Consider the following 14,941-nt stretch of genomic DNA (forward strand, 5'->3'; position numbering starts at 1 on the left):
GATAGGGAACACGTGCACGCTGATTGGTTGCCTCCAAGGCCAGTAATTCCTATATATAGTGAGCGAGGCAGTGTTCGAATCAATTCTGTATCCTGAATTCTGTCGGTCTCGGTTTATCTGTCTGCGAGCAGCCTATCTGGTTGACGTCCCCCGGCTTCGGGGATGGCACTCTGCTCGGGTAAGCACTCTTGAATTCCGTTCCTGCTAAAATTTCCGTAATGTTCCGATTTGCTTTTCATACAGGAGTCTGCCCTAACCTCGCCTAGATTCACCAAATTAGTTACTTATGACGCCTTAGTTTTTCAGCTGGACTTACCTTTTCGTTTCCGAGGCATTCCCGTTTTGTTTCACTAAAATATGTATATTGTAGTTTAATAGTATTTCCCTTGGGGTTTGCCTCTGATAGTTCTGTATCACTTTAGGTACGCTAGATTTTGGATAACCTGTAAATTGCATTGTACTACTGCATTGGTAACTAGATGTACAGTTGATTTGTAATTTGAATTTACACTGCTACGAATAACCTATGTATATCACTGAACTTATAGCTCATAACTTGGAATGTATTTGTAGAATTATCTTGTAAATAATATTTTTAAAAACTAAGGATCATGGTGATTCATTTCGGAATCCGCTATCTAAGCCATGTCCATGCCTTTGGTAGGTTCCCAGCCCTTCCATCTTCCCGTTTTGTCGTTCACTAGTTGGCCCTACTGATAGTTACGTACTTGTTTTGTTGGAGATCCGCGTAATGCTAGCTACTGTTTTTCTGAGTGTGTAGTGTTTTCTTATATTGTGTATTGTACTCTTACCTTCCTCTTTTAACTGTGTTTGTGCCTTGTTTGGTGTTACCACTGTAGTAGAGGTAACATTATCTCATCTGCTGGATTCCTAAACCACATTTCCTGATCTATTTGCATGATACGACGTTCAGAGCTGCGTTAAATAGACAGCTTAATCTGAGCCATTCTAAATTTGTATCTCTCCTGCAACACTTCAACTTGACTGTGATCATTTCTCTCTTTGTTTTTTTGTTTTTGTTTTTTGTTTTTTTATCTCCAGCTTATGAATAAGATACGGTATCCTAAATCCAAATAGCATTTCCTTCTATACAGTAAAATATAACTTAATACTGAATAATGTAGAGAAAATTTGATCTATAAATTAATATCCTGCTTATGTAATACTGTAATCTGCATTAGAACTCCCTGTGGTACCTTTGCTTATCTTGACTTAATATCTGTGTTCTGCCTTTCTTCTTTCTGTGTGTGTGGAAAAATTGACCAGTTGAATCACTGGTATATCTTCCAAGAGGGTACATGCTCTTTTATTTTCTTCTTCAGGTTAAGAAGAACCGTGTACCGAAGGAAGATCGGATATTGTGTAGAAAATTCAAGAAACGATTATCACGGGGTATTGTGCGGTACATTAAACGCTGCAATTCTGACATTTCGCCGCAAACAACCTATGAAATGTTGGAGGCCTTCAGTCTTGCCTTGCAGAATTATGTTGCTGGAAGTGAGAAGAATTTGAACAAGATCACACCTTATTTAAATTCCTTCATAGAGACAGCTGTAAGTTTTGCCATTATTATTATTTACACTTACAGTTTCGATTCATCTTCTCCACAGGAATAGATTTGTTCTATAAATAATTGAGTCTTCAGTATATATTGTTTTGCCTTTCAGAATTCAACTTCTTTGAACAAACCCAAGTGCTTTCATATCATCAAAACGATTGTTTAAAACACTTATGCATAAATTTATATTGCTTAAACATAGGAATTTTGATTCATGATTTATAGAGGCAGAGTGTTAGTGAGGATACAGATTGCAGACATGCCAACTCTTCCGATTTAAGTGGGAGACTTCTGATTTTTAGTCCTTCCTCCCGATTGCCAAGATTGATCTCCCGATTTTGAGAGCACTTTCAGCAATACTCGTATTATTTTGAAATCTGCACCTTTTATCGTTTTATCGATAGCTGGCCGAGGTATGGCTGGTCGGTAGTAGTTACAATAACTGTTACCTGAAGTCAGCACTGCATCATTTCAAATTATTTTTGTCTAGTCTTTGTTCTTGTCTTTGCCGCGCTGAGTGGCTCAGACGGTTGAGGCGCTGGCCTTCTGACCGCAGCATGGTAGGTTCGATCCTGGTGGTATTTGAAGGTGCTCAAATACGTCAGCCTTGTGTCGGTAGATTTATTGGCATGCAAAAGAACTCCTGCGGGCCTAAATTCTGGCACCTCAGCGTCTAAAAAACCATAAATGTAGTTAGTGGGATGTAAAGCCAATGGCATTATTATTATGTTCTTGTCTTTGTGTGTTGCAATATGTTGTTGCCAACTTTTGAGCCTTGATGTTGCATGGATTTGGTCATGCAATAACTAAACCTACAGAAAAGCTTGTGTGGTTTATTTTATTGTATTTTTTATTATTTTTTCATGTCAGAGGTACCAATATATAAAAATTCAATTCAAAAATGAAATAATAAAAATATGAAGTATGTTAATCACTCAAAATGAAAGACATATGAACAAATTAATTGTAAAAAAAAAAAAAAGTATTACATGAAAATATCTACACTATATAGACATTATTTACACAAGTTGTGACCAGTATTTGGCTACATTGATGGCATTGTTTCTAGCCAGTGCCAATTCCAACCCTGTACATGAATCTGGGCATAGACGACAGTGCAAGAGGTGCCTGGAAGTCTGTTCCTCTCCACATTCGCATAATGAGTCCCCACCATGCACGATGCCCCATTTCACGAGATTGTCCTTAGATCTTGCAATGCCGGTCCGCAGTCTGTTTTATAACGACTTCCATATACACCATCGCTCTTCGTGACCAGGTGGCAACTTTTCTTCAGTTTCAACACGTTCCGGATGATCTGGGTACCTTTGTTTCCATAGCTTAACCCTGGCCTTTTTTGGGTCAGAATCAAGTGGAGCAGAAGACTGTAGAAAACTCTTCCTGGATTTCAGTCGAGCTGGTGGTGGCTGATGTTCATGAAGAGGATGGACTGAAATGCTGCAAAACGTTTGTCTCTCGATATTAGCGGCCACCTCACGTCTAATATCAGGTGGGGCTATATCTGCAAGTGAATGCAACTTCTGTGTGGGTGTTGGTTTTAAACAGCCTGTGATTAGCCTGCAGGTTTCATTCAAGGCAATGTCGACTTTCTTTGCGTGAATTGATTTATACCACACGGGACTAGCATATTCAGCAGCAGAGTAGCAGAGTGCTAGGCAGTTGTCCTTACTGTCTGGGGATGGGCACCCCATCCAGAACCAGTTACCTTACGCAATAGGCAGTTTCGTAATGGAACTTTTGCCTTGAATTTGGTGCAGTGTGTGGTGAAGGTCATCGAACGATCCAGGTTAACACCAAGGTAAGCTGGAGTATTGCTATGTTCCAGCTCCATTCCTTTCCAATTCACATGCAGCTTCCGGAGGGCTGCTTTGTTCTTTAAATGTAAGGTGCACACAATAGTTTTTGATGGGTTTGGCTTGAGGTGATTTTCCTCATAATAATCTGAGAGCATCTTCAAAGCAGCAGTAAGGTTTTGTTCCACTTGCTCGAAATTTTTACTGTGAGTTGCCAGGGCCAGGTCATCTGCGTACAGAAAGCTCCTTGTGTGAGGTGGAAGGGGTTGGTCGTTGGTATGTATGTTAAATAGCATTGGTGCTAGGACACTGCCTTGTGGGAGACCGTTCTTCTGTATTCTCCATCTACTCCGCTGTCCTTGAAATAATTTATAAGTGCAATACTAGATGGTCGGCAGCAATACTCATATTGAGAGATTTTGAAACATAGTGCTTCTTGATTGTATGTCATAACTGTTTCCCGTCTAAAACACCAAAGAAATATGCTGCAGTGTTTATAAAGAAGAGTTTCCTTGTTTGAGAGAATCAAGGAAGGAACCATCTTTCACATTTTACTGTTCTCTGGTGTTCTGCGTAGCCTTTTTCAGAGAACGGTCTAAGTATAACACCCAGGTATTTAGGGTAAGTATTAGTGACTTTAGAATTCTGCTTGGGGCATGTGGTTGGCCTGCCTGTTGTCGAAGTGAAAACACTTGATCACAGTTTTGTTTGGGTTAGGTTTAAGCCACCAGGTGCTGATGTAGCTGTTCAGTTTAAGGAGATCTTGACCCATTACTGTCTTCAGCTATTTTGAAATCGCTTGACTGAACTTCCAGAGCTATCAAGCAATGAATATTCAAGATAAATATTATAATTAAGTGGTCCGCCTATTCAATACAATATATAATTTATTATATCTAGTACATGTTTCGTCCCCTAAGGGACATCATCAGCTAATAATAAATTAACATTAATATATCAGAAATAAATATTATTAAAATTGGAAAGACACATTAAAATTTTTTGACATTTAAAATAAGATCTTCGAAATTTTGTTAAAATTGCAAGTCATAAGACAGATAAAACAGTTAAATTGTCCATATTTCTCTTGTTGATGTTCTTGGAAAATACCAGTTTTGCTTATAAAATCTTAAAATATCACTTGTTGATACACATCAAGTGTGTCTTCTATGATCTTTTTGTCCTGAAAACCTCTCTCGATTTGATTGCTTAGTGCCTTCACCTGGTTGCAGCTGTTTTGATTAGGCCTAAATCCTGCCTGGTCTTCTGGTATATTTTCAAGCTGAAATTCTGTTTTAGACCATTCTCTCTAGCAGTTTGCAGCGTATGCTTAACAGAGCAATTGTTCTGTATTTCTCTGCTTTGTTACCACTCTTTCCGGGTTTTCTGTACAGCAGCTACCTTCGCTCTCTTCAAAAAAAGGGACAGGAGCATTGCTGAAAAATCTAACAAACCATTGTAGAGTTCATAAACCACAAGGTTTCACAATCTCTGGGTACAAGCCACCCAACCCTGCTCCTTTTTCTGGTCTTTATTTCTTTCAAAGGAGCTGAGATCTCTTCAATGGAGAATTCTTCAGAAAAACTGAGAAGTTAGTTCAACCGTAGATAGTCTGATCTTCAACTCATTTAGATTTTCGTAGCTTCTTCCTTGTTGGTGTCTGCTGGATTTCTGGATAATCTGACGGAATGACAGATGACATGCAAAATTTCCTGTTTTTACTTTTGAGCTCTTACTGGTAGATTTTGGAGAGCTACCAACCAGTTTTCATAGTCGTGTCCATGCCTTTTTGCTGGAATGTTGGAAGTTCATGATATATGTCAGTGAATTCCAGTTCTCTTTTCTGCTGTATCTAACCAGTGTGGTAATTTTACTTGTGAACTGGTAATCTGCAATATAATTCATCACATGTGAGGTTCCAGCGAGGAACTTATTCATTTAAAAAAAAACTAAGAAACAATGTTAGGTTTTGGTCCACCCAATCAATACACATCACTTTACAAGTGAACTATTTAATTAAAAACATATTAAAACTATTTAGGGATATGTTTCCTCTCTGTTTGAGACTTCATCAGCCCTAAAATAACATGGTAGGTTACAAAACTCAAATCAGAAACTGGAAGGAAAAAAATGTAAAAATGGAGAACCTAATGTCTTTTTAAGGACTGTTAGGAAAACTCAAAAGAGATAAATATATATACATTATTTACACAAATTGATCTCACTTCTTTTGTTGTAATCTACCACGTGATTTTATGGCTGATGAAGTCTCAAATAGAGACGAAACATGTCCCTAAATAGTTTTATATGGTTTTAATTAAATAGTTTACTTGTAAAGTGATGTGCATTGATTGGATGGACCAAAACCTAACATTGTTTCTTAGTTTTAACTGTATCAGTGCAGATCTACACGATGAAGTTCGTAAATTGAACTTATTCATTTCAAAATTTCCTGATAAACTGCTTTGGCATGGCACATACAAGTCCTACAAACTGGTTGTAATCTTCTGTCTTTGGAGGAATCCATTGAATATTATGTTCCACCTCCTTAGTGAAATTGTCACCCCCTGTGGGTGGGCGACACAGACGAAGAATACATCCACGCTATCCCCTGCCTGTCGTAAGAAGCGACTAAAAGGGGCGACCGAGGGATGATTGTATTAGAACCAAGAAACTACTTGTGATTAGTATCATCACGCGGAGAACACCATGGATCGCCTTTACTTGCGAGTAGTACCACTATGTTAGGTACACAATAGGTTTGTGATTAGTAGCAACAGAAGTTGAGTCTGTGTAGGTTTTCCATTACCCGTGAATAGTACCATTGCGAGAAACACCACAGGTCTGGGCGTTGCCTGTGATTAGTACCCACTATATGAGGAACACCACAGGATTATATTATTTATTTTATTTTACATTTTAAGGCCTGCATTGGACCGTTCTAGTCAGTTATACAAAGAATTTCTTGATTTCCTGTCAGCCCAATATTTTTTTCATTCTGAGAGATGCTGCCTTCCTTTGTTCTGTTGAAAATACCCTCCCATTAGACCTTTCATTGATCTTGGTCTGTAGCCTGGGGTGTGTGTGTCTTGAATTATCTTGATTTTCCTGTTTTGTTCTTGAGATTGTCTATTGTTATTTGTAGTTCTTTAATATCCTCAATTTCTATGATCCATTTAATCTAGGTCTTGCTATTCCATAATTAAGGCATTATAAAACAGTCACACAGCCAGAAATAATGTATGCTAGTGAAACCATTTTCAAAACTACTAATACAGCTGAAACAGACCAAATACTTAAAGAGAGAAAGAAGAAGAATTAGAACACGCATAAATAAACAGAATCGAGTTAATGGACAGTGGAGAATAACATAAAATAAAATCGTTTATAAGGAAATTGAACCAGTATTGAGCACAATTAGGAAAAAACTTATAACATTCTTTGGACATCTTTTATCAGAACACCTGACACGAGAATTAGCAGAAGAATAATTGAAAAATTATGCAATACCTATAATATTAATAAATTATTTGACTTCATTTTACATAAGACGATTGATATTTTCCAATAAAAGTAATATTCATTTGTCTTTGATTTTCTAGATATTGGTATAATTCTCTCTCGTATTTATTAGCAAAAGGGCCTCTTCTTGAGTCTGAACATCAGTCATCATCGGTTAACAGAAAACTTATTGTGTGATATTTGCTGTGCTTGATACAGTACTGAGTATAAAATGGTCAACATTACAAATCCTTGAAATCAAACTTTCAGCTTACAAGGTTGTGTTGAGTACATACAGTACTTGACAGAGAGATGTCAAGTACAGAACTACCAAGTGAGTTTGGGTCACATAGCTTTTCTGTAGTTTCTCATTTTCTCACCAGGCAAATACAGGAGCTGTTCCTTACCACTCCCTGACCCTTTCCTGTCCTTTCTTTGCAATAAGACCTGCCTGTGTTTGTGTGACATAAAACAAATTCCAAAGAATTAAAAAATAAGTATAGAATAGAAATGGCCAACTTGTTGCCAGTGGAACCAAACTCACAACCTTCTGATATTGTGCTCTGTACTAAACATCTCTAGGGCGCTGAAGTCTAAACGGTCTGACACCGTGGTTAGCCGGTTCGAGTCCTGTTGGTTGAAAAAAATGTCATCATTAAAATGTTGGCCAGCAGGGTAGGGGAGGTTGTGGTATACAATTTCTAATCGCTAGATTGTGTGCCAAAACCTCTCCGCAGTGCTCATATGCTGTGAGGGCATATGACGCTGTTGACGGTGATTCGTCTGTCGGGTGGGGACATTAAGCCGTGAGCAGACCCCTTGGTGCTATTCGACAGGAGTAGGCTATGTGCCAGCACTGGGTTTTACCCTCTCCCTTCCTACTATTATATATCACATCATTCATTTCACCTGATTTAACTCCTCTGATGAGGTTTACATCAGGAAGGGCATCCGGTCATAAAAACCCGCCACGACAGATTCATACCTGACCCCGTACAGAAACTTTTTTTTTCAGGAAGGTCCCCAAAGCCCACTTCCCCTGCGTAACCATCGACTCAATCTACATGGCCTCCGACATGCTATTAATTTCTAAGAAGAAAGAAATAGCAGGGAAGAGTGTGAGGTGATACAAGGAGTATCTGCCGGTTTCCGAGTTAGACTCGCTACCACGGCAAAGTTTGTGTTAGTAAGGTGTGGTATTGAAGGGTCAGGGGAAAACCACATAGGCAGAAAAGAAAAACTCAACATCTCTTTGGCATGTACTACAAATATGCTCAACACATTCTAATACACTGACAGTCTATGTCAAGTACAGTTCTATCATAAAAACATTACAAATCCTGCCTTCACAATTCTACCTCTCTTGTCCTAGAACTCGTGAATTGTCCTGATAAGCTGAATTGACCTTCATATGAGGAAGAATCCTTAGACTGAGCCAAAAATTAAACCAAAATTGTTATAATGGTTTATGTCTGTATGTGTCAGTATTATGCAAATTAAGAAATGTACTGAGTATAGAATAATTTGTATACTGTGTTTGAATCCATTCATATTCTTGCTCTAACTGCCTGTTCTGCTTCAAGAATTCTGATCTCTTATTTTAGAATCAAGGATGCCTTTTGATTTTAAAAGAAATTGCAGTTCCCGTCATCCAGTGAAGACCAAGGGAACTGTCATATCTTCGTGCGTTCACTATAGGGTAAAGCACTGTTCAAGCTGCTTTACCACTGTAGTCAATGCTCGAATGTATGGCCGAAAACTTCCAGGTCTCATCGCCCTCATTTTCGCTGTTTGTGGAACTGTTGAGAATTGCTAGCCAAGAAAGCAGTTGAAGGTGATAGTGTTTTTTATTTGTTATTGTTGTTGGGCAATGTAGAAATGTTATCTGTCTGGGTGTACATTGTTGATGTAATTACAATTGAAATTTTTAATTTTAACATTAAATTCTGTTTTTCTGTTTTAGTAAGAGAGAGTATTTTACTAGGTGTTGTTGTTCATCAACTAATATATAAAGCAGAATTATGAATCATCATCGTCATTTCCCATTATCCATCTGTAGCCGGATAGGGGCAAATATGGTTCCTCTCCACTTTCTTCGGTCTTTCCATCACTCCTCCAACACTGTGTCTCAGTCCAGGTTTCTTTCTCTAATACTGCATTGAATTGTCTCTTTCTATCTCAATCGTGATCGTCTGTTTTCTCTCCTTCCTTGCCTTTGCATTTCCATCACTTTTTTTTTTTTTTTATTCTTTCCTCACTCATTGCTTTATGTGCCCAAACCATCTTAGTTGGCTCTTCTCTATTCTGTTCCTCTCCAATTTCTTCCTGGATTTTCTCATTCTTTATTTTGTCTCTTGTACTCTTTTGTATCATACTCCTCAAGAACTTCATTTCAGCTGCCTGTATTCGACTCTCATCCTTCTTTGTCATAGTCCAAGTTGTTACGGGTATGTAATACATCTTGTACATAGTTTCCTTTGCTTCCATTGGCACATCCTTGTCCCATAACATGTTTCTTACACTATGATAGAAACAGCTTCAGCTTGAATCCTCTTACTGATTTCAGCATCCAGTCGAGCATTCTCCATTAATTCACTCCCCAGGTATTTAAACGTCTCCACTACTTCCAGGGGCTTGCCTGCAAGTCTAATCTGACCTTTCCCTTCATTCTCCCCTCTAGTCATAACAAGAGTTTTACTCTTTTCTACACTTATTTTCAATCCAGATTCGTTGATTTTCCCATTCACCCCATCCAACTGTTCTTGAACATTCATGTCCTCTTCTCCCCAAGTCACAATATCATCTGCAAATAACAACGTGTTCATTTCTCTTCCTCCATATGCTGCTTTTGCTATTCTCATGATGTCATCCATTATTATTGTAAACAGGATTGGCGATAGAACACTTGCCCATTAGTGATTTTGAACCAACTTGTCCTGCCAACTTGTGTTTGCACGCGACTACAACATTCCTTGTACATTGCCATGATAATTTTTAGTAATCCCTGTCCAATTCCGTTTCGGACCAGACTGTCCCAAACTTTAGACCTGGGGACACTGCCATATGCCCTTTCAATATCAATATATGTAATCACCATATCATTCCCATACTCCTATTATTTTTCCATTAGTTGTCACATAATGAAGAAGGGCTCTATTGTTGACCTTCCACTTCTGAAACCAAACTGATTTTCCTGTACACTAGAACCTCGATGCATCGTTTCCGGAACTCTTGTTTTCCTGTATTCATCAATCAATGTATTCAGTCCCAAAAATGTTCCGTACAAACCATTGTGAAATTTCTCCACGTCTATCGTTCCTCGAACTGTCGTTTTATCGCATCGATCATCAAAAAAATATTTGTCCTCAGCCACATTTTTCCCGTAGGGATCGATCGTACGAAAGAAAAAAAATACTTAAAAGTTTTTTTTTGTTTTTTTTTTTAATTTAAAGAGACGGCTCAATACTCGAGCATATAATAGCGGCAGCTTGTTAAACGAGAATGTACGAGTGATTCAGAGTTGCTAGTCTTGAGCAAGGATCTTGTAGGTTGGAGTGCTGTGTGCAGGTTATTCACGCGCAAGCTCACTACGACCCTTCTGGCGCCAACGCTTCTCCTCGACCCACTAACATACCCATAGAAGTATTCTTATTTACAAGAATTAAAACAAAGGCGCAGTAAAACTCAAATTTGCCGCCATTTTCTGTGTTGCTATGCTGGTTATGACTGCCTCCTTTGTTGAAAATAAGAAAATTGCTCAGTTTAAATTAGTCACGGCGTTTGCCGTGTACGTTTTAATTGTCACAAGGTTATTAATCGCGTCGTGCCTTGTGCAGTGTGTGGGATACTAGAGGCCTGTTAACCACTTTGTTGCCCCCTACCCAATTGTCTTGTTAAAAGCCGGTCCTAACCAAGCCAGACCAATAATCTTTTCACTAGTCTGGTCATGAAACTAATTTCTAAGTTGGCAGCTTCGTAACTGCTGTGACATCGTCCGAGACGCGCCATGTTGAATTTCTAACCTCTGTGACATCGAGCCGCACTGTGTGGCGGTGTGGGATTTCTAACCTATCATTCATAAAGCTTCTATGGAATCTTTACCAAAATGCAGGTTATCGCCGTAATATCCACGTATATCATTAATTTTCAATAAGAGAAGGAGATAACACTTATTATGAGATGTAAAGAAAAGTGAAATGAAACGGCGTAAATTAATTTTTATCGCGTAGCCTATATCATGGTTGCAATATTTCGATACCGTTATGTATACATAGTATGAGCATGTCCAGCTCCATGGCTAAACGGTTAGCGCGTGTTGGCCTTCGTTTCAAGGGTTCTCGATCGAGTTGGGGATTTTAACTTTCCTTGGGTAATTCTGACAGTTCGGGAGCTGTGTGTACGTGCCACCTTACACATTAGGATTCATCTTAAATAGGGCCGCATTTTCATAAGAGCGTAGATCGCCTATCACGCGACAACTCGCAAGACACACACCTGGCTTCGGAGGCCACTCGTTGTTGTTGTTGTTGTTGTTGTTGTTGTTGTTGTTGTTGTTGTTGTTGTGTGATCAGGTGATGATGACCTAGGAAGGTCGAAACCGGACCTAATTTTAATTTAATAATAATAATAAGTATTGATTAGGTGGAAGCCTTCCTCTCATTGCATTTGTATACAATGTCAGTACGGAATGAAACTTATAGATTACAATGTTGTTGTTATTTTTACATAACGAAAAATGCCCAAATACAGTACCCGTATTTTATTATTTTGATTTCCCCCTTATATTTTATATCACACGCATTTATCATTTTCACGCATCCATCGTCATTTTCCCCCTCCTCCTTGAAAAACAATGTATCGAGGTTTTACTGTATCTGATTTTCAACCCTCATCCTTTTCCTAATTTCCAGTAATCCCATGTTGCTAAGATAATGGAGGGAAATCAAAGTAATTCCCCTATAGTTCTTCAATATTTTCTTATTGCCTTTCTTGAAAATTGAGATGGTTATTCCTTTTTGCCAATCCTCAGGGACCTCCTTATTCTCCCAGGCAATCCTGAGAAATCGTTATGTCCACTGCAGGCCTACAGCTCCAGCTGCCTTTATCATCTCCACTGAAATTTCATCTATTCCAGGAGTTTTTCCATTTTTCGTCTTTCTGACTGCCATTTCAATTTCATTCATTGTAATTTCTTTATCCATTTCTTCATCAACTAGTTGCCTTTCCTGGTGGTCTGGACTGTCATTAGTTCTCATGTTGTCCGACTCGTTGGCTGAACGGTCAGCGTACTGGCCTTCGGTTCAGAGGGTCCCGGGTTCGATTCCCGGCCGGGTCAGGGATTTTAACCTTAATTGGTTAATTCCAGTGGCACGGGGGCTGGGTGTATGTGTTGTCTTCATCATCATTTCATCCTCATCACGACACGCAGGTCGCCTAGGGAGTCAACTCGAAAGACCTTCACCTGGCGAGCCGAACATGTCTTCGGACACTCCCGGCACTAAAAGCCATACGCCATTTCATTTCAGTTCTCGTGTTCAGCAACTTCTGAAAATACTCTCTCCATTTCCTCTGGTTTTGTTAATATTATGCTGCCTTCATCCTTCACAAATATCTCTTTGTTTCTTAAGATACCATACAATAATTTCTAGCTGCCCTGCATATCATCTCTCAAGTTCTATGTGAATAAGGCCCAGCTTTTCCTCTTTTCTTCCTCTACTACTTTCTTGACCAGATATTTCCTTCTACTTTCTTCAGTCTTAGATGTTTTCCATGCTTTCCATGCCATTTTCTTTTCCTTCTCTTTAATCTTTACCTTATCATTCCACCAATGTGTCTCTTTGTCTTTCACATTTCCTTTCACATGTTCATCTTCAACATTCCCAATCTCCGTCCTGGGTACCAAGGGTTATTAACACCCTTTGAAATTCTTCTTTTATGCTTTTCTCCTTCAGCTTCCATACTTTAATTCTTTTCTCTCTTCTTAATGGGTGTTTTTCAATCTTTCCCACTTTCAGTTTTTGTATCACAACTCTATGATCTCCACCAAAGGCTTTTTCAAGCATGGCTGTAACATTTAAAAAGTTCTTCCGGTGTTCTTTCTCTATGATTATATAATCAATCATGGTCTTTGATCATCTATCTCCCCAACCATACCTTTTAATCTTCTGACTGTTCTTCTTCCTAAACCAAGTGTTTCCAACAATCATTTGGTTCTTCATGCAAAAATCCACCAACAACTCACCTTCTGGATTTACATTTCCATATCCAAAGGGCCCTACAACATCTTCCTTTCCTTGCCTTTCCATTCCAACTTGTGCATTTAGATCTTCCATCAATAGCACTATCTCTCTCTCTCTCTCTCTCTCTCTCTCTCTCTCTCTCCACTTCCTCTAAAAAGTCCTCTAGATGCAACTCGTTCGTGGGGCTTAAAGTGAAATAGATCTTTCATGCCATTTTTGAACTCTGTGTTCTCTCCAGAAATTTTCATCAGCTGGGTGGCAGGAATGAGTAGCCGGGAGGCAAATACTACCTAAAAAATTAATATGCTGAAATTTCAATTTATTCCCCTCAGGGTATTAACAATTATATTAGACAGGTAAACATAAATTGCAAAATACTGTATAACTATTTGTGTTATTATCACAAACAAGACATAACAGAGTATTTTGAACTTCTTGTGTTCTACTGCTTTTTTTTTTTTTTTTTTTTTTTTTTTTTTACATCACATTGATACGGATAGGTTTTATGGTGACAATGGGATAGGAAGGGGCTAGGAGTGGGAAGGAAGTGGACATGGGCTTAATTAAGGTACAGCCCTAGCATTTGCCTGGTGTGAAAATGAGAAACCATGGAAAACTATCTTCAGGGCTGTGGACAGTGGGGTTCGACTACTGCTCCTTCATAATCGTGTAACACTGGGGCTTACCGCTCGGTTGCTGTGGACTGTCATACGGGTTTGTGACGTGCAGAATCGAATGCTCGCATGCAATTCCACGTTAATCCAGACACTGCTCTAGCGCTACACTACGTGACAGTCAAGCTACAAACTTAACCTCCGATGTAATTCAAGCAGTTGTGCTGATAATAATGAAGATTTATCATGCAAATAAACAGTTTTACAGTATGTACATTTTAATTTGGAGCAGCCAGTGATTCAAATATGTATATTATGTAACTAGTAATTACCTAGGTTATGTTAGCTGGGCGGTCTATAAAAACGGCAGGGCGGTGCGCCCATCGAAAAGGTCTTAGGGAGAACACTGGAACTGGAGTCTCTAAGTATGATGGCCACTTCATTTTTTGCATCAGGTCCTCCACTGTAATACAGCCTGTATCCTTCTTTCAGATGAATCTCTCCCGTACCCATCTTCTTGGTCTCACACTGTCCTAGTATGGCTATATCTTTTTCTTCCATGAAGTCAACCAGTTCTTCTATCTTTCCCGTCGATGTTAAGACATTACTGTCGCAATCTTGATGTACTTTGGTGCTGGTTGCGCACTTACAGTTCTCGCAGCATGCAAAGAGTTGCTCATCGCTTTTTGCAGGGGGTGCCCTAACCTTTTCCGAGGCACCATATCTGCTTTATCCATATAGGCTATTTTTACAATGGGCTTGCCATACCCAAAGGCATTTTATACCTACTGCCATGTTCAAAATTAGGCCGCCCCTAACGTGGAGACAGACGCTTTTCTTAGCCGCTCCTTTGCAGTACGGACGCTATGGGTTTGCCCTTGTGCCATCTCCGCCATACCGAAGATCACCTTCCCCGCCGTAGATGCCGTTGAGGACTTCACCCATAACCCAGGGCAAGGGCCCTCCATATTTATGACCCCTGGAGAGAGGGTGACCCAGTATTTTAAAACCCCCAGGAATTGGGCTACCTCTTGGTCCGTGGGTTGTATTGGGTATTTCAACCAGCCCTACGTACTGTAGGCCACCTGAAGACGCACTCTGTAGGGGTCAGGTTCCCCTGGTTACTTTCACCCACAAAGGCTGAGGTTATTTGTAGAGAAATTGCAGTTCCCGTCAGCCAGTGAAGATCAAGGGAAC

The 14,941-nt window shown here is 39.3% G+C and overlaps 1 protein-coding gene across 1 annotated transcript in view; it reads left to right on the plus strand.

Annotated features, from left to right (window-relative positions):
- Window positions 1-14,941, plus strand: part of LOC136858749 (unhealthy ribosome biogenesis protein 2 homolog) — a 211,295-nt gene that overhangs the window by 139,140 nt on the left and 57,214 nt on the right. Inside the window, exon 9 of the mRNA XM_067138511.2 lies at window positions 1,344-1,574. Coding sequence (XP_066994612.2) covers window positions 1,344-1,574 — 231 coding nt within the window. The remainder of the gene's footprint in view (window positions 1-1,343; window positions 1,575-14,941) is intronic.

Source organism: Anabrus simplex, chromosome 1, assembly GCF_040414725.1.
Source record: "Anabrus simplex isolate iqAnaSimp1 chromosome 1, ASM4041472v1, whole genome shotgun sequence".
Taxonomy (NCBI): domain Eukaryota; kingdom Metazoa; phylum Arthropoda; class Insecta; order Orthoptera; family Tettigoniidae; genus Anabrus; species Anabrus simplex.